The sequence below is a fragment of the Hyperolius riggenbachi genome, chromosome 5 (genome assembly GCF_040937935.1).
Source record: "Hyperolius riggenbachi isolate aHypRig1 chromosome 5, aHypRig1.pri, whole genome shotgun sequence".
Classification (NCBI taxonomy): Eukaryota; Metazoa; Chordata; class Amphibia; order Anura; family Hyperoliidae; genus Hyperolius; species Hyperolius riggenbachi.
In genome coordinates, this window is record NC_090650.1 from 1,158,201 (window position 1) to 1,180,316 (window position 22,116).

Here is a 22,116-nt window from a genome sequence, read left to right on the forward strand (position 1 = left end):
CCCCCCCCTCAGATGCCTCAGGCCTGGGCGTAGCAGCTGCACTGGGTGGCCTCTGTGGCGGACTGCTCACAAGGGCAGGAGGGTCTGCCATGGTATTGGGCTGACCTCTTCTCCAGCTGGATGGGACAGTTCTGCGTGTGTCAGGCACCCGGGTAGTCACAAAGGTCTCAGCGAGGTCTGCGGCAGCAGTCACTGACTCAGGCTTCCGCTCCAGCACAAACTGTCATACATCAGCAGGGCAAATGTTCAGAAACTGTTCTAGGACTATCAAGTCCTCCAGGACATCATAAGACCTTTTGGTGAGGTCTAGAGTCCACTGGCGGCATGTGGTGCGTAAACTGCTGACCACATCAGTATAAGAGTCCGTAGGCTTTTTCTGCCAGGACCTGAACTTTTTGCGATAGGCTTCTGGCGTCAGCTGGTATTTGGTAATGATAGCATCTTTTATAGCTGCATAATCATTGTCTTTTTCCACAGGTAACTCTGCAAAAGCATCAAGCGCTTTGTAGCGCAGCAAAGGTGTCAGATGTCTGGCCCACTGGTCTTGGGACAGACGATACTGACGGCATGCTTTCTCAAAAGACCGCAAAAACAAGTCAATGTCTGTGTCTTTTTCAATAGTAGCAAATTTAAATTTCGCACTCACAGGTGATGCGGCTCCTTCAGCAGGGAGGCTGGGCGGGGAACTCCGGCTGGCCTGTTGCACCTTTGCCATGTTCAGTTCATGGTGCCGCTGGCGCTCTCGCTCGGCGGCATCCCTCTATGTTTAGCGTTCTGCAGCTTGGCGCACCTCACGCGCTTCTGCAGCTTGGCGCTCTTCATGCGCTTGGCGCTCCTCATGCGCTTGGCATTCTGCAGCAGCAGTGGCTTCTCGCTTTTACTCCGCCATGTACTGCAGGTATTTTTCCAGGTCAGTGTCCATCAGCTTTTGTAATGCCTGCTGCATTACCGGGTCAGCACAAATGGATTCTCCAGTACTGGCCGGTTCCGGGCTAGTACTTGGAGAAGCTCTGAGACCGGGGTCCATACTGACAGTCTCCTGCGTAGTCATTGTAGCAGGGCCCTCAGGATGCTCAACCTCTGTATGCTCAGGATCTTCAGTCTTTGGTTCCCCTACACTTGACTTGCTCACTACCAGTTCAAGCAATTTCCTACCTCTATCTGGTCAGCAGGCGCCAATCAGCCAATCAGGTGTACGGTCATATACCCTTTGCCTGCCATATCAAATCTAGCAGGAATTGCATACATTAGCATTCAGGTGGGAGGCTCGGCTGGACGTAATCGTTATTACATCTTTTACAGGGACCGCCGTGTGTAGGCATCTCCCAATGCAGTTAGCATTCAGTTTAGAGGCAGTGGGGGTGAAGTCCCTCCCTGGTAGTAAGAGTTCCAGGGCTCGCCTGCATTTGCCTCTAGGTATCGCATGGTGGTTTGGGGGCCCCAGCTAGTGAGAGAGACCTGGGGCTCCCGGCTGTCATGCGAACCAGTGTTTGTGATCCCCTACACTCGAGTTAGATGGGACAGTGTCCTCCTCCGTGGACACCTCCCGCTCCTGCAGTGGCTGGGTATCCCATTGAAACAAGTCTCTTATCATGTCCTGTTTTGTCTTGCGGAAGGTGTCAATGCCCCTCGCCTGGCACAGATTTTCCAGGTCTGGTAGGTGCATGTTCTTGTAGTTACCGGACATTTTCACACCAAATAAAATAAAAACTTTTGAGGAGGGGTACTGGCTACAGTCTCTCTGTATAGATAAAAAATATATTACATTCAGCTACAACACCAATGAATTGGTTCGTTTCTTGACAAGGCTAATTTGATAGCGCTATCTGAGATACTTTCAGCACAACACAGATCCCACCGCTGTCACCACTGTCACACGCCCCCTAGTGGCCGGACCGCACAATGCCTTCTGCTCGGTCGGTCCTCAGAGCAACAGCATGCCTTTGTGACGATGGAATTTGGAGGACTCCTCCTCTCTGCCTGAAGCTTGGTTTTATTGAAGCTAGTTTTGGGGTGGGTGTCACAAGCCCCCTAGTGGCTGGACCGCACAATGACTTCCAATCGGTTTTGGCACACAGACCATGCAATCTGTGGTTGCAACCGGTGCGCAGAAACCGCTGGGATTTTGGCAGCAGACCGACTAGATGGGAGCTTGTGAGTTACGGTAATACAAATTACACACTCTTTCAGGGTGTAACTACCACCATCTCTGTTCAAATGGGACAGAGGAACCCACTGACTGGCTGATTCTAGACCTGCAAATAAAATGGTTAAACACACTCTATTTTATCTAGCTATCAACAATTGTAGCGACTCTTCAGAAGCTAGGTTCGGTTTTGTGTTGCTGAATAATAGGTGTAGCTGAACAAATAAAACAACTTTTTAGTTGTTTATTATTAATGCAATATAAATAATTAATATATACAGAAAATCATTAAAATCAACAATTAGAGACAAATAATAGCACAGTATGGAAAATAAAAATAAGGGAAGAAAATACAGATACTTAACCTATTTTAGTTCCTGGACGTAGTTTCTACATCCAGGAACCATGCGCGCTCCCGCGGCCGATCGCGCGCGTGCACGCGCGCTCCCGGCCCGCGGTTCGTTAGCCAGGCAATCAGTGAATCGGGCTATGGTGCACGATCACTGATTCCTCTTCCCCGCTGAAAAAGCGACAGCTTCTCTCGGAAGCTGCGCTTTTTCTGGCTGTTACCTCCCCCATGCGTCTCTCTAAGCGTATGTTACGCTTAGAGTGACGTCATGTAAACAAACTCATGGCCGCCATCTTGTGGCCAAAAAGTAATACTACAACTAAAAGTAAAAAAAAATAAAAATCAACACACATTTACATTATAAACCTATTGTTTACATCCCACCCTCCCAAAACTACCCAAATAAAATGTTTAATATAAAAAAAAAACATTACAATAAAAAAAAAAAACATGTAAATATTTACCTAAGGGTCTAAACTTTTTAAATATCAATGTAAAGATGAAATATTTCTATATTTTTTTTATTTTAAACTTGTAAATAGTGATGGGCGCAAAACGGAAAAAATGCACCTTTATTTCCAAATAAAATATTGTCGCCATACATTGTGATAGGGACATAATTTTAACGGTGTAATAACCGGGACATATGGGCAAATATAATACGTGAGTTTTAATTATGGAGGCATGTATTATTTTAAAACTATAATGGCTGAAAACTGAGAAATAATGAATTTTTTTCCGTTTTTTTTCTTATTCTTCCTGTTAAAATACATTTACAGTAAAGTGGCTCTTAGCATAATGTACCCCCCAAAGAAAGCCTAATTGGTGGCGGAAAAAACAAGATATAGACCAGTTCATTGTGATAAGTAATGATAAAGTTATAGGCTAATGAATGGGAGGTGAACATTTCTCAAGTGAAAACGACGGAACGCGAATGGGTTAAGTTCATGTGGAAATATGTCCTTTCTGGGAAAACACATGTAGTTCCTTTGTGTCAGTTCAGGAGCAAAGTTCAGACAAGATGGCTGCTAACCACATAGTCCTCTGGCTAGCAGCAGCATGCTCTCGTGAAGATGGGATTTGGAGGACTGCCCCCTCCCTGTATGCATCATGGTTTTATGGAAGCTAGTTTTGGGGGTGGAGCAAAGCCAGCCCCCTCCGGTTCACAAACCAATCACAGTTCATTCCCTCAAAGAGATTTAGGTTCAAACTTATAAAAAGCTGTAATTCAAAACCAATAAATGCCACATTTGCGCTGATAACAGATTAATATTCCTCAGATTATGACAATTCCTATGACATCAGACTTGATTAGGGTAGAGGGTCCAGTTCCTGAGAAGTTTAATAACTTGGTTGTAGCATACCCCTTGCCCCTCAAGACTGGTATCAAAAGGTTCAGCAAGACACTACAAACCCAACTCTCATAACTATCCTAGGTACGGTATTTCGTAAATAGGCAAAAAAATCATATACGGCATTCATTTTCTCTCTGCTTCTGACAGTCAGGCAGTCTGGTCTCATGCTGAGTTAGTAACACTTGCCATGTGGGGCTTACTGCTGGAGAGCTTTCACACCTCGGTGTCACTGGCCAGGAAAGGGACTCTTTTGATCAAGTTAATTAACCACACAGGCTTTATCAGAGAGCATACTTGGGGCTCATGAAAAGAACTCTGCTAACACCTATGAAGACAACAGAGACCCTCAGGCTTGACTGCCTGGTATTCATAGACATAAGATTCTGATCTGGCACATCAACGGCAATCGGTTCAGGAAACCGATTGCGTTTTCTGGTCTCACGGCTCTTCCATGACAATGGGATCTCAGGTTCAACCTGGACAGGGTGTGGTTAACCATCTGGGAGGGTTTCTTGTGCCCACCAAATATGACATTTTCCATATCTCAGCTTACGCGTCCCACACACATAACAACCACAGATTCATATTCCTCAGAATATGACAATTCTTAGGACATCAAACTTGATTAGGGTGACATGTTCTAGCCCGAAGCAGCGGAATACCTCATCGACTGGGTATGACAGTGACACCAATTTAATATTAAAATATTCACCAGATCCGGACCAGCAGAATGAGATAACTTTCATACCTCTCATATAAACGGTATTCCTTAAACAGGCTAAAAATCATATGTTCCATGTGTTCCTAAGGCTGGCTACTCAGCTCCGCGGTGTCTAGAGCCCTGCTGTGTGGGAAGCTCGCTTTGCTGGGGATCTCCAAATGGTATCCTTTCAAAGGGGCCTGTGCACACTTGGGTGTCACTGGGGGTCACTGGCCCATGAAGGAACTTCTCTTGATCAAGTTAATCACACAAACATTAACTTCACTGGTCAACATACTTCATGAAAAGAGTTCTGCTAGCAGCTGTGAAAGCCAGAGACCCCAGGCTAACAGTCTGCTGTACCTAAACACAAGATTTTGATCTAGCACATCAACAAAAATCGGTGCAGCAAACCGATTGCGATGGCATTTCTCATGGCTCTTCCGTGACACTGCCACTCTGCATTGTACTGCAACTCGCCCCGAGGTGACTGCCTGATAACCATGCCGCTGGAGGTGGGAGGATCTAGTGAGGACATGTGAAGATTCGCGTTTCCATAGGACTGGGCTGCAGTGAGGAGACAGACGTTTCTTCTTTTACTCCACTTGGAAAGCTGCTATGAACTTGCCTCCTGTGGGCACAAGATCCTCTGCGGCTCCTTACTGCAGCCTCCTGTGGGGGCACGATCCTCTGTGGCTCCTTACTGCAGCCTCCTGTGGGGGCACGATCCTCTGTGGCTCCATACTGCAGCCTCCTGTGGGAATACGATCCTCTCTGGCTCCATACTGCAGCCTCCTGCAGGAACACGATCCTCTGCGGCTCCTTACTGCAGCCTCCTGTGGGAATATGATCCTCTGCGGCTCCATACTGCAGCCTCCTGTGGGGGCACGATCCTCTGTGGCTCCTTACTGCAGCCTCCTGTGGGGGCACGATCCTCTGTGGCTCCTTACTGCAGCCTCCTGTGGGGGCACGATCCTCTGTGGCTCCTTACTGCAGCCTCCTGTGGGAATACGATCCTCTGCGGCTCCATACTGCAGCCTCCTGTGGGAATACGATCCTCTCTGACTCCATACTGCAGCCTCCTGCAGGAACACGATCCTCTGCGGCTCCTTACTGCAGCCTCCTGTGGGAATATGATCCTCTGCGGCTCCTTACTGCAGCCTCCTGTGGGAATATGATCCTCTGCGGCTCCATACTGCAGCCTCCTGTGGGGGCACGATCCTCTGTGGCTCCTTACTGCAGTCTCCTGTGGGAATACGATCCTCTGCGGCTCCATACTGCAGCCTCCTGCAGGAACACGATCCTCTGCGGCTCCTTACTGCAGCCTCATGTGGGAATACGATCCTCCGCGGCCCCTTACTGCAGCCTCCTGTGGGGGCCTGATTCTCTGTGGCTCCTTACTGCAGCCTCCTGTGGGAACACGCAGGGGAGCCTCTAGGCATAGGCAGTACAGGCCATTGCCTGGAGTGCCATTGGTCCTGGGGGGCGCCATGTTTCTGGATTAAGCCATGCCCTTGTATGAAGCCACGCTTCCTGGTTACGCCCCACCCCCTACGGGCGTTCTGTTACTTGCTTCTGCTGCATCTGCTTAGCATAAGTTGCAGGCAGCTGCCACTGTGTCCCTCTGTGCCTTGTACATCCTCCCCCCCCCCTTTGTGCCTCCTTCTGTCCATTTTGGGCCTCCGTCTGTCTCCTTGTGCCTAATACAGTCCCTTGTACCATGTCTGACCCCCTGTTTGTCCTTCTGTCTCCATGTGCCTCCTTCAGTCCCCCTGTGCCACCTCTGCCTCCTTTTGTCCCCCTGTGCCTCCATATGTCCTGTTGTGCCTTTCTTTGCCCCCCTGTGCTACCTCTGCCCCCCGTTCCTCCTTCAGTCCCACTCTGCCTCCTTCTGTCCTCATGTGCCTCCTTCTGTCTCCCTGTGCCTCCTTACACCCCATCTGCCTTCTTCTGTCTCCCTTTGTGCCTCATTCTGTCTCCATGTGCCTCTTCAGTCCCCATGTGCCACCTCTATCCCCTGTGCCTTCCTCTGTCCCTCTGTGCATCTTTATGTGCCCATTTGTGCCTTCTTCTGTCTCCCTGTGGCTCTGTCTGTTCTCATCTGCCTCCTTCTGTCTCCCTGTGCCTCCTTACACCCCCTCTGCCTTCTTCTGTTCCCCTTTGTGCTTCCTACTGTCTTCCTGTGCCCCCTTTGTGCTTTTTCTGTCCCCCATTGTGCCTCCCTCTGCCCTCTTTGTGCCTCCTTCAGTCCCCCTGTGCCTCCTTCTTTCCTCCTGTGCCTCCTTTTGTACCCCTTCTGGCCCTCATGCCTTCTTCTGTCCCCCTGTACCGCTCGCTGCCCCTCTGTGTACCTCCTTCTGTCCTCCTTTGTGTCTCATTCTGTCCCCCATTGTGCCTCCTTTTGTTGCCCATTGTGCAAACTACATGATCTGGGAGGGCGGCCTGTTTTTATTTAGTTTTGTTCTTGTGACTCCTGAGGTCACGACGCTGGAAATGCAGCTCTGTGATGTGATCACCATGAAATAGTGAGTGGAGAGGTGGGGAATAGGCAGAGGAGAGGCAATGAGAAGACTCTTGGAGGCAGGGAAGGGGCGTTATGCAGGAGTTCCCCTCCTGCAAGGGACGCTCCTTCCTCTTTAGTCTGCTGACAAGCTGCTTGTAGCCAGACTGGGGGGGGGGGGTATTCTGACAGCAGCATGGAGGGCACAAAGCTGCCTCGGGTACACTGTAAAAGCCGTTTAAAAGAAAAGGAAGTGGTGAGGCGCATGTGCTTGATCGCCCTACTGTCAGCCAGAACTGTGTCTGAGGAAGCTGGATAAACCCACAAAACGCGTTGTCTTTGTTTTCTGTGCTACTAAATTGTTCATGACACCATTAGGACTTTTCTTTGGAGAGATAAACCAACCTCTTCCTCTCCTTTTGAATCATGTTATTGCTGTTCATTCACTCCATCCATCCATTGATTGCTTTGTGTGTTTGACCATTATGGCCTCGAAGGGCTGGCTTCACCTATTTCTGTAAATGGCAGATATGCAGAGACGTCCAGCTGTTTCCCGCCTATTGGCTGGGCGTGGCCTCCTCTGAAACACAGACAATTCCTTCCTGCTGTCAGTAAATGGCCACAGAGTACTTCTAATTGTGTGTTTCTCTTGTTTTCAGCAATTCATTGGAAACTTCAGAGCAGAAGGTATTTGTTTCTTATTTCTCCTCCATTAATGGCAACCTCAGCGCTAATTCTGCATTTATTAAACTATAATATGTGTGTCCCCATCACAGGCCATCCACGGAGTACAGAAGGACGCCAATATTCTCAGGTGAGGACCTCGGTGTCTCCAGATCTGCTCTCATGGATGTACGGCTATAATACTGCTGCTCATGGGCGTGTCTCCCAGCCGGGCACCAGCCATACACACACATTACTGCTGCTCATGGGCGTGTCTCCCAGCCGGGCACCAGCCATACACACACATTACTGCCGCTCATGGGAGTGTCTCCCAGCCAGGCACCAGCCATACACACATATTACTGCTGCTCATGAGAGTGTCTCCCAGCCATACACACATATTACTGCTGCTCATGGGAGTGACTCCCAGCCGGGCACCAGCCATACACACACATTACTGCTGCTCATGGGAGTGTCTCCCAGCCATACACATTACTGCTGCTCATGGGAGTGTCTCCCAGCCAGGCACCAGGCCATACACACATATTACTGCTGCTCATGAGAGTGTCTCCCAGCCAGGCACCAGGCCATACACACATATTACTGCTGCTCATAGGAGTGTCTCCCAGCCAGGCACCAGCTATACACACACATATTACTGCTGCTCATAGAAGTGTCTCCCAGCCGGGCACCAGGCCATACACACATATTACTGCTGCTCATGGGAGTGTCTCCCAGCCAGGCACCAGGCCATACACACATATTACTGCTGCTCATGAGAGTGTCTCCCAGCCAGGCACCAGGCCATACACACATATTACTGCTGCTCATAGGAGTGTCTCCCAGCCAGGCACCAGCTATACACACACATATTACTGCTGCTCATAGAAGTGTCTCCCAGCCGGGCACCAGGCCATACACACATATTACTGCTGCTCATGGGAGTGTCTCCCAGCCAGGCACCAGCCATACACACATTACTGCTGCTCATGGGAGTGTCTCCCAGCCATACACACATTACTGCTGCTCATGGGAGTGTCTCCCAGCCATACACACATATTACTGCTGCTCATGGGACTGTCTCCCAGCCAGGCACCAGGCCATACTCACATATTATTGCTGCTCATGGGAGTGTCTCCCAGTCATACACACATATTACTACTGCTCATGGGAGTGACTCCCAGCCAGGAACCAGCCATACACATATATTACTGCTGCTCATGGGAGTGTCTCCCAGCCGGGCACAAGCCATACACATGTATTACTGCTGCTCATGGGAGTGTCTCCCAGCCGGGCACCAGCCCATACACACATATTACTGCTGCTCATGGGAGTGTCTCCCAGCCAGGCACCGGCCATACACACATTACTGCTGCTCATGGGAGTTTCTCCCAGCCGGGCACCAGCCCATACACACATATTACTGCTGCTCATGGGAGTGGCTCCCAGCCATACACACATATTACTGCTGCTCATGGGAGTGTCTCCCAGCCAGGCAACGGGCCATACACACATATTACTGCTGCTCATGGGAGTGTCTCCCAGCCAGGCCCCGGACCATACACACATTACTGCTGCTCATGGGAGTGTCTCCCAGCCGGGCCATACACACATTACTGCTGCTCATGGGAGTGTCTCCCAGCCAGGCCCCGGGCCATACACACATATTACTGCTGCTCATGGGAGTGAACAAAAGGAAAATATGACAGCAGGCGGAACACATATCATGCATGTTCCAGACAAATATCAGAATGAGCAGAGTAGGCGTGCAGCCTATACATGCATACAATCATGCATACAATCATGCATAAATCATACATAAATCATACATACAATCACAGAAGGGAAAGGCATGAAACACAAACAAAATAAACTTCATGAAAGTGAACATAAAGGAGAACAACTAATATTATGCTCTCGGCTCTCGGGCAATTTTCAGTGAGTCACTTAGACCCAGTGTTGCCAACCTTTCACATTATTTTTTACTGACAAATACCTAAAAATTTACTGACAAAAGATTTTTTTTACTGACAAAACACCCTGCGCCGCGCCGAAAAATGGGCGTGGCCACGCAACAGAATGTGGGCGTGGTCATGGGTGGGGCCAAATATACATGATTTTAATATTGCTGTGAAAGGTCTGCCAGGGAAGTTTGAGCTCTGCCATAGTGTTTCCCCCCCTTCCCCCAAAATACATGTAATCTTACAGCATTTCACCAAAAATCTACGTAATCTGGCAGAGGTTCTTCCAAAATACATTTAATCTGACAGCAGTGGTTCCCCAAAAATAGGTAGCTCCAGGTCTATAGGTGTCCCCAGAATAGGTGGCCAGGGGGAGAGATGTCCCCAGAACAGGTAGCCAGGGGGAGAGATGTCCCCAGAACAGGTAGCCAGGGGTATATGTGCCCAGTATATGTAGGCAGGGGTACAGGGCCGGTTCTAGACTGGCACATATGAGGGGGCAGTCAAATGGGTAGGGGGCAACATGTTCGAGGAAATTTGCGGCGACTAAAGTGGGCATGGCAAGTAAATGCACATAATGAGAGACAGCGTTTCACCAGTAAATGCACGTAATGACAGACAGCTTTTCACCAGTAAATGCACATAAGAGACCTCCTTTCACCAGTAAATGCACGTAATGACAGACAGCTTTTCACCAGTAAATGCACGTAATGAGAGACAGCTTTTCACCAGTAAATGCACGTAATGAGAGCTAGCTTCTCACCAGTAAATGAACATAAGAGACAGCTTTTCACCAGTAAATGCACATAAGAGACAGCTTTGCACCAGTAAATGTACGTAATAAGAGACAGCTTTGCACCAGTAAATGCACATAAGAGACAGCATTTCACCAGTAAATGCACATAATAAGAGACAGCATTTCACCAGTAAATGCACATAATAAGAGACAGCTTTTCACCAGTAAATGCACATAAGAGAAAGCATTTCACCAGTAAATGCACATTATGGCAAACAGCCACTGTCCTCAGTATATGTAGCCAGCAGATATATGTGCCCAGTATATGTAGCCAGAGGTATATGTCCCCAGTATATGTAGGCAGGGTTATATGTGCCCAGTAGATGTAGCCAGGGGGTATATGTGCCCAGTAGATCTATCCAGGGTTATATGTGCCCAGTAGATGTAGCCAGGGGGTATATGTGCCCAGTAGATGTATCCAGGGTTATATGTGCCCAGTAGATGTAGCCAGAGGTATATGTCCCCAGTAGATGTAGCCAGATGTATATGTCCCCAGTAGATGTAGCCAGATGTATATGTCCCCAGTAGATGTAGCCAGAGGTATATGTGCCCAGTAGATGTAGCCAGATGTATATGTGCCCAGTAGATGTAGCCAGAGGTATATGTGCCCAGTAGATGTAGCCAGAGGTATATGTGCCCAGTAGATGTAGCCAGAGGTATATGTGCCCAGTAGATGTAGCCAGAGGTATATGTCCCCAGTAGATGTAGCCAGAGGTATATGTGCCCAGTAGATGTAGCCAGATGTATATATGTGCCCAGTAGATGTAGCAAGATGTATATGTCCCCAGTAGATGTAGCCAGGGTTATATGTGCCCAGCCCAGTAGATGTAGCCAGATGTATATGTCCCCAGTAGATGTAGCCAGAGGTATATATGTGCCCAGTAGATGTAGCCAGGGTTATATGTGCCCAGTAGATGTAGCCAGATGTATATGTGCCCAGTAGATGTAGCCAGGTGTATATGTGCCCAGTAGATGTAGCCAGATGTATATGTGCCCAGTAGATGTAGCCAGAGGTATATGTGCCCAGTAGATGTAGCCAGATGTATATGTCCCCAGTAGATGTAGCCAGAGGTATATGTGCCCAGTAGATGTAGCCAGATGTATATGTCCCCAGTAGATGTAGCCAGATGTATATGTCCCCAGTAGATGTAGCCAGATGTATATGTCCCCAGTAGATGTAGCCAGATGTATATGTGCCCAGTAGATGTAGCCAGATGTATATGTCCCCAGTAGATGTAGCCAGATGTATATGTGCCCAATAGATGTAGCCAGATGTATATGTCCCCAGTAGATGTAGCCAGATGTATATGTCCCCAGTAGATGTAGCCAGATGTATATGTCCCCAGTAGATGTAGCCAGGGTTATATGTCCCCAGTAGATGTAGCCAGATGTATATGTCCCCAGTAGATGTAGCCAGAGGTATATGTGCCCAGTAGATGTAGCCAGATGTATATGTCCCCAGTAGATGTAGCCAGATGTATATGTCCCCAGTAGATGTAGCCAGATGTATATGTCCCCAGTAGATGTAGCCAGATGTATATGTCCCCAGTAGATGTAGCCAGGGTTATATGTGCCCAGCCCAGTAGATGTAGCCAGATGTAAATGTGCCCAGTAGATGTAGCCAGATGTAAATGTCCCCAGTAGATGTAGCCAGATGTATATGTCCCCAGTAGATGTAGCCAGATGTATATGTGCCCAGTAGATGTAGCCAGATGTATATGTCCCCAGTAGATGTAGCCAGAGGTATATGTGCCCAGTAGATGTAGCCAGATGTATATGTGCCCAGTAGATGTAGCCAGATGTATATGTCCCCAGTAGATGTAGCCAGAGGTATATGTCCCCAGTAGATGTAGCCAGGGTTATATGTCCCCAGTAGATGTAGCCAGATGTATATGTCCCCAGTAGATGTAGCCAGATGTATATGTCCCCAGTAGATGTAGCCAGGGTTATATGTGCCCAGTAGATGTAGCCAGATGTATATGTCCCCAGTAGATGTAGCCAGATGTATATGTCCCCAGTAGATGTAGCCAGATGTATATGTCCCCAGTAGATGTAGCCAGATGTATATGTCCCCAGTAGATGTAGCCAGATGTATATGTCTCCAGTAGATGTAGCCAGATATGTCCCCAGTAGATGTAGCCAGAGGTATATGTGCCCAGTAGATGTAGCCAGGGTTATATGTCCCCAGTAGATGTAGCCAGATGTATATGTCCCCAGTAGATGTAGCCAGATGTATATGTCCCCAGTAGATGTAGCCAGAGGTATATGTCCCCAGTAGATGTAGCCAGGGTTATATGTCCCCAGTAGATGTAGCCAGATGTATATGTCCCCAGTAGATGTAGCCAGATGTATATGTCCCCAGTAGATGTAGCCAGGGTTATATGTGCCCAGTAGATGTAGCCAGATGTATATGTCCCCAGTAGATGTAGCCAGATGTATATGTCCCCAGTAGATGTAGCCAGATGTATATGTCCCCAGTAGATGTAGCCAGATGTATATGTCCCCAGTAGATGTAGCCAGATGTATATGTCCCCAGTAGATGTAGCCAGATGTATATGTCCCCAGTAGATGTAGCCAGATATGTCCCCAGTAGATGTAGCCAGAGGTATATGTGCCCAGTAGATGTAGCCAGGGTTATATGTCCCCAGTAGATGTAGCCAGATGTATATGTCCCCAGTAGATGTAGCCAGATGTATATGTCCCCAGTAGATGTAGCCAGGGTTATATGTGCCCAGTAGATGTAGCCAGATGTATATGTCCCCAGTAGATGTAGCCAGATGTATATGTCCCCAGTAGATGTAGCCAGATGTATATGTCCCCAGTAGATGTAGCCAGATGTATATGTCCCCAGTAGATGTAGCCAGATGTATATGTCCCCAGTAGATGTAGCCAGATGTATATGTCCCCAGTAGATGTAGCCAGATGTATATGTCCCCAGTAGATGTAGCCAGATATGTCCCCAGTAGATGTAGCCAGAGGTATATGTCCCCAGTAGATGTAGCCAGATGTATATGTCCCCAGTAAATGTAGCCAGATGTATATGTCCCCAGTAGATGTAGCCAGAGGTATATGTGCCCAGTAGATGTAGCCAGATGTATATGTCCCCAGTAGATGTAGCCAGATGTATATGTCCCCAGTAGATGTAGCCAGAGGTATATGTGCCCAGTAGATGTAGCCAGATGTATATGTCCCCAGTAGATGTAGCCAGATGGATATGTCCCCAGTAGATGTAGCCAGATGTATATGTCCCCAGTAGATGTAGCCAGATATGTCCCCAGTAGATGTAGCCAGAGGTATATGTGCCCAGTAGATGTAGCCAGATGTATATGTCCCCAGTAGATGTAGCCAGATGTATATGTCCCCAGTAGATGTAGCCAGAGGTATATGTGCCCAGTAGATGTAGCCAGATGTATATGTGCCCAGTAGATGTAGCCAGAGGTATATGTCCCCAGTAGATGTAGCCAGATGTATATGTCCCCAGTAGATGTAGCCAGATGTATATGTCCCCAGTAGATGTAGCCAGAGGTATATGTGCCCAGTAGATGTAGCCAGATGTATATGTCCCCAGTAGATGTAGCCAGATGTATATGTCCCCAGTAGATGTAGCCAGAGGTATATGTGCCCAGTAGATGTAGCCAGATGTATATGTGCCCAGTAGATGTAGCCAGAGGTATATGTCCCCAGTAGATGTAGCCAGATGTATATGTCCCCAGTAGATGTAGCCAGAGGTATATGTGCCCAGTAGATGTAGCCAGATGTATATGTCCCCAGTAGATGTAGCCAGATGTATATGTCCCCAGTAGATGTAGCCAGAGGTATATGTGCCCAGTAGATGTAGCCAGAGGTATATGTGCCCAGTAGATGTAGCCAGAGGTATATGTCCCCAGTAGATGTAGCCAGATGTATATGTCCCCAGTAGATGTAGCCAGATGTATATGTCCCCAGTAGATGTAGCCAGATGTATATGTCCCCAGTAGATGTAGCCAGATGTATATGTCCCCAGTAGACGAGTGGCTCGCAGTGGCAGGTGGCAGCGAGCGGAACTTACCTGCGTCTTCTCTCGTCGCCGGCGTGGGATGATCTGCCGCTACTCTGGTCTGGTCCAGACCAGAGCAGCAGAACTTCCGGCGCAGGAGCGAGACGGAAGGTAAGTCCCGCCCGCTGCCAAACGCCACTGCCATTCACTCGTCGGAGGGGGACAGTCAGCGAGGGAGGTAGAGCACTAAGGCGAGAGAAGGGGGGGGAGATTGCCCCCCTTCTCCACCGCTGCCCACAGCTCTTCCTCCACTGCGCTGCTGTCCTGCAACAGAGCGGGCGGCCGATTGGCCGCCCTTTTACGGACGCTGCTGAATTCCTTACGGAATTCACGGGCAGCTTAATTTGTATACAAATAAATAAATTTACGGGCGGTTGGCAACACTGCTTAGACCCTAAAGTGCAACCACTCCCAGTGCGCTGAGACATCCTATAAGTGTGACCTTAACGACATCATGGTGAAGAGCGCCGCTCCTCAGAGGCAGATCCATGAGGGGGAGGTTCCCTCTTCTGTTTGTGCTTCCGCGCAAAAACCTCTTGCCACGTTTGGACATCCCCAGTTTTAGTCAGTTCATGTGTCCTCACTCAGCCCCAGCGTAGCCACGCCCCCAGTTATAGTCAGTTCATGTGTCCTCACTCAGCCCCAGCGTAGCCACGCCCCCAGTTATAGTCAGTTCATCTGTCCTCACTCAGCCATAGCATATCCACGCCCCCAGTTATAGTCAGTTCATGTGTCCTCACTCAGCCCAAGCGTAGCCACGCCCCCAGTTATAGTCAGTTCATGTGTCCTCACTCAGCCCCAGCGTAGCCACGCCCCCAGTTATAGTCAGTTCATCTGTCCGCACTCAGCCATAGCATAGCCACGCCCCCAGTTATAATCAGTTCATGTGTCCTCACTCAGCCCCAGCGTAGCCACGCCCCCAGTTATAGTCAGTTCATCTGTCCTCACTCAGCCCCAGCGTAGCCACGCCCCCAGTTATAGTCAGTTCATCTGTCCGCACTCAGCCATAGCATAGCCACGCCCCCAGTTATAGTCAGTTCATCAGTCCTCACTCAGCCATAGCATAGCCACGCCCCCAGTTATAGTCAGTTCATGTGTCCTCACTCAGCCCCAGCGTAGCCACGCCCCCAGTTATAGTCAGTTCATCTGTCCTCACTCAGCCCCAGCGTAGCCACGCCCCCAGTTATAATCAGTTCATCTGTCCTCACTCAGCCACAGCATAGCCACGCCCCCAGTTATAATCAGTTCATCTGTCCTCACTCAGCCATAGCGTAGCCACGCCCCCAGTTATAGTCAGTTCATCTGTCCTCACTCAGCCCCAGCGTAGCCACGCCCCCAGTTATAGTCAGTTCATCTGTCCTCACTCAGCCCCAGCGTAGCCACGCCCCCAGTTATAGTCAGTTCATCTGTCCTCACTCAGCCCCAGTGTAGCCACGCCCCCAGTTAGTCAGTTCATGTGTCCTCACTCAGCCCCAGCATAGCCACGCCCCCAGTTATAGTCAGTTCATCAGTCCTCACTCAGCCACAGCATAGCCACGCCCCCAGTTATAGTCAGTTCATCTGTCCTCACTCAGCCCCAGCATAGCCACGCCCCCAGTTATAGTCAGTTCATCTGTCCTCACTCAGCCCCAGCGTAGCCACGCCCCCAGTTATAGTCAGTTCATCTTTCCTCACTCACCCACAGCGTAGCCACGCCCCCAGTTATAGTCAGTTCATCTGTCCTCACTCAGCCCCAGCATAGCCACGCCCCCAGTTATAGTCAGTTCATCAGTCCTCACTCAGCCACAACATAGCCATGCCCCCAGTTATAATCAGTTCATCTGTCCTCACTCAGCGATAGCGTAGCCACGCCCCCAGTTATAGTCAGTTCATCTGTCCTCACTCAGCCCCAGCGTAGCCACGCCCCCAGTTATAGTCAGTTCATCTGTCTTCAATCAGCCACAGCATAGCCACGCCCCCAGTTATAATCAGTTAATGTGTCCTCACTCAGCCATAGCGTAGCCACGCCCCCAGTTATAGTCAGTTCATCTGTCCTCACTCAGCCCCAGCATAGCCACGCCCCCAGTTATAGTCAGTTCATCTGTCCTCACTCAGCCCCAGCGTAGCCACGCCCCCAGTTATAGTCAGTTCATCTGTCCTCACTCAGCCCCAGTGTAGCCACGCCCCCAGTTATAGTCAGTTCATCTGTCCTCACTCAGCCCCAGTGTAGCCACGCCCCCAGTTATAGTCAGTTCATCTGTCCTCACTCAGCCATAGCGTAGCCACGCCCCCAGTTATAGTCAGTTCATGTGTCCTCACTCAGCCACAGCATAGCCACGCCCCCAGTTATATTCAGTTCATCTGTCCTCACTCAGCCATAGCGTAGCCACGCCCCCAGTTATAGTCAGTTCATCAGTCCTCACTCAGCCACAGCATAGCCATGCCCCCAGTTATAATCAGTTCATCTGTCCTCACTCAGCCATAGCGTAGCCACGCCCCCAGTTATAGTCAGTTCATCTGTCCTCACTCAGCCCCAGCGTAGCCACGCCCCCAGTTATAATCAGTTCATCTGTCCTCACTCAGCCCCAGCGTAGCCACGCCCCCAGTTATAGTCAGTTCATCTGTCCACACTCAGCCACAGCATAGCCACGCCCCCAGTTATAGTCAGTTCATGTGTCCTCACTCAGCCACAGCATAGCCACGCCCCCAGTTATAGTCAGTTCATCTGTCCACACTCAGCCACAGCATAGCCACGCCCCCAGTTATAGTCAGTTCATGTGTCCTCACTCAGCCACAGCATAGCCACGCCCCCAGTTATAATCAGTTCATCTGTCCTCACTCAGCCCCAGCGTAGCCACGCCCCCAGTTATAGTCAGTTCATCTGTCCTCACTCAGCCACAGCATAGCCACGCCCCCAGTTATAATCAGTTCATCTGTCCTCACTCAGCGATAGCATAGCCACGCCCCCAGTTATAGTCAGTTCATCTGTCCTCACTCAGCCCCAGCGTAGCCACGCCCCCAGTTACAGTCAGTTCATGTGTCCGCACTCAGCCATTGCATAGCCACGCCCCCAGTTATAATCAGTTCATGTGTCCTCACTCAGCCATAGCATAGCCACGCCCCCAGTTATAGTCAGTTCATCTGTCCTCACTCAGCCCCAGCATAGCCACGCCCCCAGTTATAGTCAGTTCATCTGTCCTCACTCAGCCCCAGCATAGCCACGCCCCAGTTATAGTCAGTTCATGTGTCGTCACTCAGCCACAGCATAGCCACTCCCCCAGTTGTAATCAGTTCATCTGTCCTCACTCAGCCCCAGCGTAGCCACGCCCCCAGTTATAGTAAGTTCATCTGTCCTCACTCAGCCACAGCATAGCCACGCCCCCAGTTATAGTCAGTTCATCTGTCCTCACTCAGCCACAGCATAGCCACGCCCCCAGTTATAGTCAGTTCATCTGTCCTCACTCAGCCATAGCATAGCCACGCCCCCAGTTATAGTCAGTTCATCAGTCCTCACTCAGCCATAGCATTGCCACGCCCCCAGTTATAGTCAGTTCATCTGTCCTCACTCAGCCCTAGTGTAGCCACGCCCCCAGTTATAGTCAGTTTATCTGTCCTCACTCAGCCATAGCATAGCCACGCCCCCAGTTATAGTCAGTTCATCAGTCCTCACTCAGCGATAGCGTAGCCACGCCCCCAGTTATAGTCAGTTCATCTGTCCTCACTCAGCCATAGCGTAGCCACGCCCCCAGTTATAATCAGTTCATCTGTCCTCACTCAGCCATAGCATAGCCACGCCCCCAGTTATAGTCAGTTCATCTGTCCTCACTCAGCCATAGCATAGCCACGCCCCCAGTTATAGTCAGTTCATCTGTCCTCACTCAGCCATAGCGTAGCCACGCCCTCAGTTATAGTCAGTTCATCTGTCCTCACTCAGCCATAGCATAGCCACGCCCCCAGTTATAGTCAGTTCATCAGTCCTCACTCTGCCCTAGCGGAGCCACGCCCCCAGTTATAGTCAGTTCATCTGTCCTCACGCAGCCCCAGCGTAGCCACGCCCCCAGTTATAATCAGTTCATCTGTCCTCACTCAGCGATAGCATAGCCACGCCCCCAGTTATAATCAGTTCATCTGTCCTCACTCAGCCATAGCATAGCCACGCCCCCAGTTATAGTCAGTTCATCTGTCCTCACTCAGCCCCACGTAGCCATGCCCCCAGTTATAGTCAGTTCATCTGTCCTCACTCAGCCCCAGCGTAGCCACGCCCCCAGTTATAGTCAGTTCATCTGTCCTCACTCAGCCACAGCATAGCCACGCCCCCAGTTATAATCAGTTCATCTGTCCTCACTCAGCCCCAGTGTAGCCACGCCCCCAGTTATAGTCAGTTCATCAGTCCTCACTCAGCCATAGCATTGCCACGCCCCCAGTTATAGTCAGTTCATCTGTCCTCACTCAGCCATAGCATAGCCACGCCCCCAGTTATAGTCAGTTCATCTGTCCTCACTCAGCCCCAGCATAGCCACGCCCCCAGTTATAGTCAGTTCATCTGTCCTCACTCAGCCCCAGCATAGCCACACCCCCAGTTATAGTCAGTTCATCTTTCCTCACTCGGCCATATCATAGACACGCCCCCAGTTATAGTCAGTTCATCAGTCCTCACTCAGCCCCAGCATAGCCACACCCCCAGTTATAGTCAGTTCATCTGTCCTCACTCAGCCCCAGTGTAGCCACGCCCCCAGTTATAGTCAGTTCATCTGTCCTCACTCAGCCCCAGTGTAGCCACGCCCCCAGTTATAGTCAGTTCATCTGTCCTCACTCAGCCACAGCATAGCCACGCCCCCAGTTATAGTCAGTTCATCTGTCCTCACTCAGCCCCAGCGTAGCCACGCCCCCAGTTATAGTCAGTTCATCTGTCCTCACTCAGCCCCAGCATAGCCACGCCCCCAGTTATAGTCAGTTCATGTGTCCTCACTCAGCCACAGCATAGCCACGCCCCCAGTTATATTCAATTTCATCTTTCCTCACTCAGCCCCAGTGTAGCCACGCCCCCAGTTACAGTCAGTTCATCTGTCCTCACTCAGCCACAGCATAGCCTCGCCCCCAGTTATAGTCAATTCATCTGTCCTCACTCAGCCACAGCATAGCCACGCCCCCAGTTATAATCAGTTCATCTGTCCTTACTCGGCCATAGCATAGACACGCCCCCAGTTATAGTCAGTTCATCTGTCCTCACTCAGCCATAGCGAAGCCACGCCCTCAGTTATAGTCAGTCCATCTGTCCGCACTCAGCCATAGCATAGCCACGCCCCCAGTTATAGTCAGTTCATCTGTCTGCACTCAGCCATAGCATAGCCACGCCCCCAGTTATAGTCAGTTCATCTGTCGGCACTCAGCCATAGCATAGCCACGCCCCCAGTTATAGTCAGTTCATCTGTCCTCACTCGGCCATAGCATAGACACGCCCCCAGTTATAGTCAGTTCATCTGTCCTAACTCAGCCATAGCGAAGCCACGCCCCCAGTTATAGTCAGTTCATCTGTCCGCACTCAGCCATAGCATAGCCACGCCACCAGTTATAGTCAGTTCATCTGTCCGCACTCAGCCATAGCATAGCCACGCCTTCAGTTATAGTCAGTTCATCTGTCCTCAGTTAAGCCTAGCGTAGCCATGCCCCCAGTTATAGTAGTTAGTTTATCTGTCCTCACTCAGCCATAGCCTAGCCATGCCCCTAGTTATAGTCAGTTCATGTGTCCTCACTCAGCCCCAGTGTAGCCACGCCCCCAGTTATAGTTCGTTTATCTGTCTCTTGTAGGACAGCAGTTTGGAGGGAACCATCAGATAAGGTCATACGGGAGGGTAGGAGGCGCCCTTGGAGGTAGTATTGATCAGGCTTTTCTTGGAATTCCCAATACTCATATAAATTGCTATATATACACAGTGCCAATTTTTTGACAGGGATAGAGATTTAGTGTTGACTCTAATGATAGACGTACTAATATTAATCAGTTATTGGTTCAGAGAGAAGGAATAATCCTACCTTAATAAGTAGTCACCTTCATTAATGTAAAATTAGAATTTATTGTAGCACTTAAAATGACAACGCGTTTCGCGGTTCAGAGCCGCTTCGTCAGGTCATGTATCGTGCCTTGGAGAGAAAGAAACAGGGCACTGAGACATAGGAACATCACATATTTAACAATTTCGGCTAAAAGATTAGAAAATTTACAACCAGTAAAATTCATTTAAAATTAGTAAAACATATTATAGTGAGGCACTGGGATATTACAACAACAAAAAACCACAATAGTTTAGTTTTGTGACATAAAAGATGTAAATCAGAATATAGATACCAGTACTCTATATATTATGAGAAGGAGGAGGGGGGGGGGAGGAAAGGAAGGGAGGAACTTCATACGTATTCCCAATGTGGGTATATTACAATGAGATATATGTGTAATGGCAAAGATGTATTCTGGGTTAATAGAGTTAATTTAAAGCATCAGTGTTAGGTCCATTTAGTTGTGAATTCCAGTATCCGCTAGGGGGTGCATGAGTAACATCAATAGTGTAAATAGTCATAGATTACAACTTGGCAGGTGGTATCGTTTTGAAGGAGCTGCGACCATCGACATCATCTCACAAGGCCGAGTGGGGACGGTACTTCCCCACATGCGATACAGATTGGTTGCCTTATGTGCAACCTAGCTTTGTGAGTATATACAATCTTTTTCTTACTAATTGCGGTATCCATCCGTGAGATACTACACCAGATTGGGCTCCCGGTGTCTTCCCGTCCCTTTTTCTATCTCCCTAGTACACCATCAGATAAGGTCAGTTTCTCTCCAGCTGTGGAGTGAAGTGTGAATGTTGGAGACCGGGACAGATCTTCTCCTTTAAGCGCAGGAATCTGTGTGTGTATGGTGTGTGATATTGCATATTGCGTATCAAATGCATCATAACCTCATACTGTCATATTTCAATCAAAGAATCACAAAGTCCTTCTTGATGCCTAACTTAAAATGTCCTGTAATATAAATACAAAAAAACAATTCATTTCAAAAATGATACATATAGGCAGGGGAGTGGTCTGGATTGCTTGGCATAGGCTGGGGAGGGGTCTGGGTTGCTTGTCATAGGCGGAGGAGGGGTCTGGATTGCTTGGCATAGGCTGGGGAGGGGTCTGGGTTGCTTGTCATATTGCGGGGGAGGGGTCTGGATTGCTTGGCATAGGCTGGGGAGGGGTCTGAGTTGCTTGTCATAGGCGAGGGAGGTGTCTGGGTTGTTTGTCATAGGCGGGGGAGGGGTCTGGATTGCTTGGCATAGGCTGAGGAGGGGTCTGGGTTGCTTGTCATAGGCGGGGGAGGGGTCTGAATTGCTTGGCATAGGCTGGGGAGGGGTCTGGGTTGTTTGTCATAGGCGGGGTAGGGGTCTGGATTGCTTATCATAGGCTGAGGGGTCTGGGTTGCTTACAGGAAAAGCTTACCCTCAGCTCAACTGCCTTCAATTCATGCACCAGGGAGTCAACCAGCTCACACCTGGATCCTCATTAGGTGTGTGTGTGGACTGCAACAAAAGAAAGATGGCTGGGTCTCCACCTGGATTTGAGCAAATTGCTGTGTTTTATTGCACCATAGT

At 49.4% G+C, this 22,116-nt stretch overlaps 1 protein-coding gene across 2 annotated transcripts in view; it reads left to right on the top strand.

Annotated features, from left to right (window-relative positions):
* Nucleotides 1–22,116, top strand: part of HEPACAM2 (HEPACAM family member 2) — a 229,170-nt gene that overhangs the window by 194,397 nt on the left and 12,657 nt on the right. For both annotated transcript variants that reach the window (XM_068238468.1, XM_068238469.1), the window contains exons 6-7: nt 7,710–7,737; nt 7,827–7,864. In XM_068238468.1, coding sequence (XP_068094569.1) covers nt 7,710–7,737; nt 7,827–7,864 — 66 coding nt within the window. The remainder of the gene's footprint in view (nt 1–7,709; nt 7,738–7,826; nt 7,865–22,116) is intronic.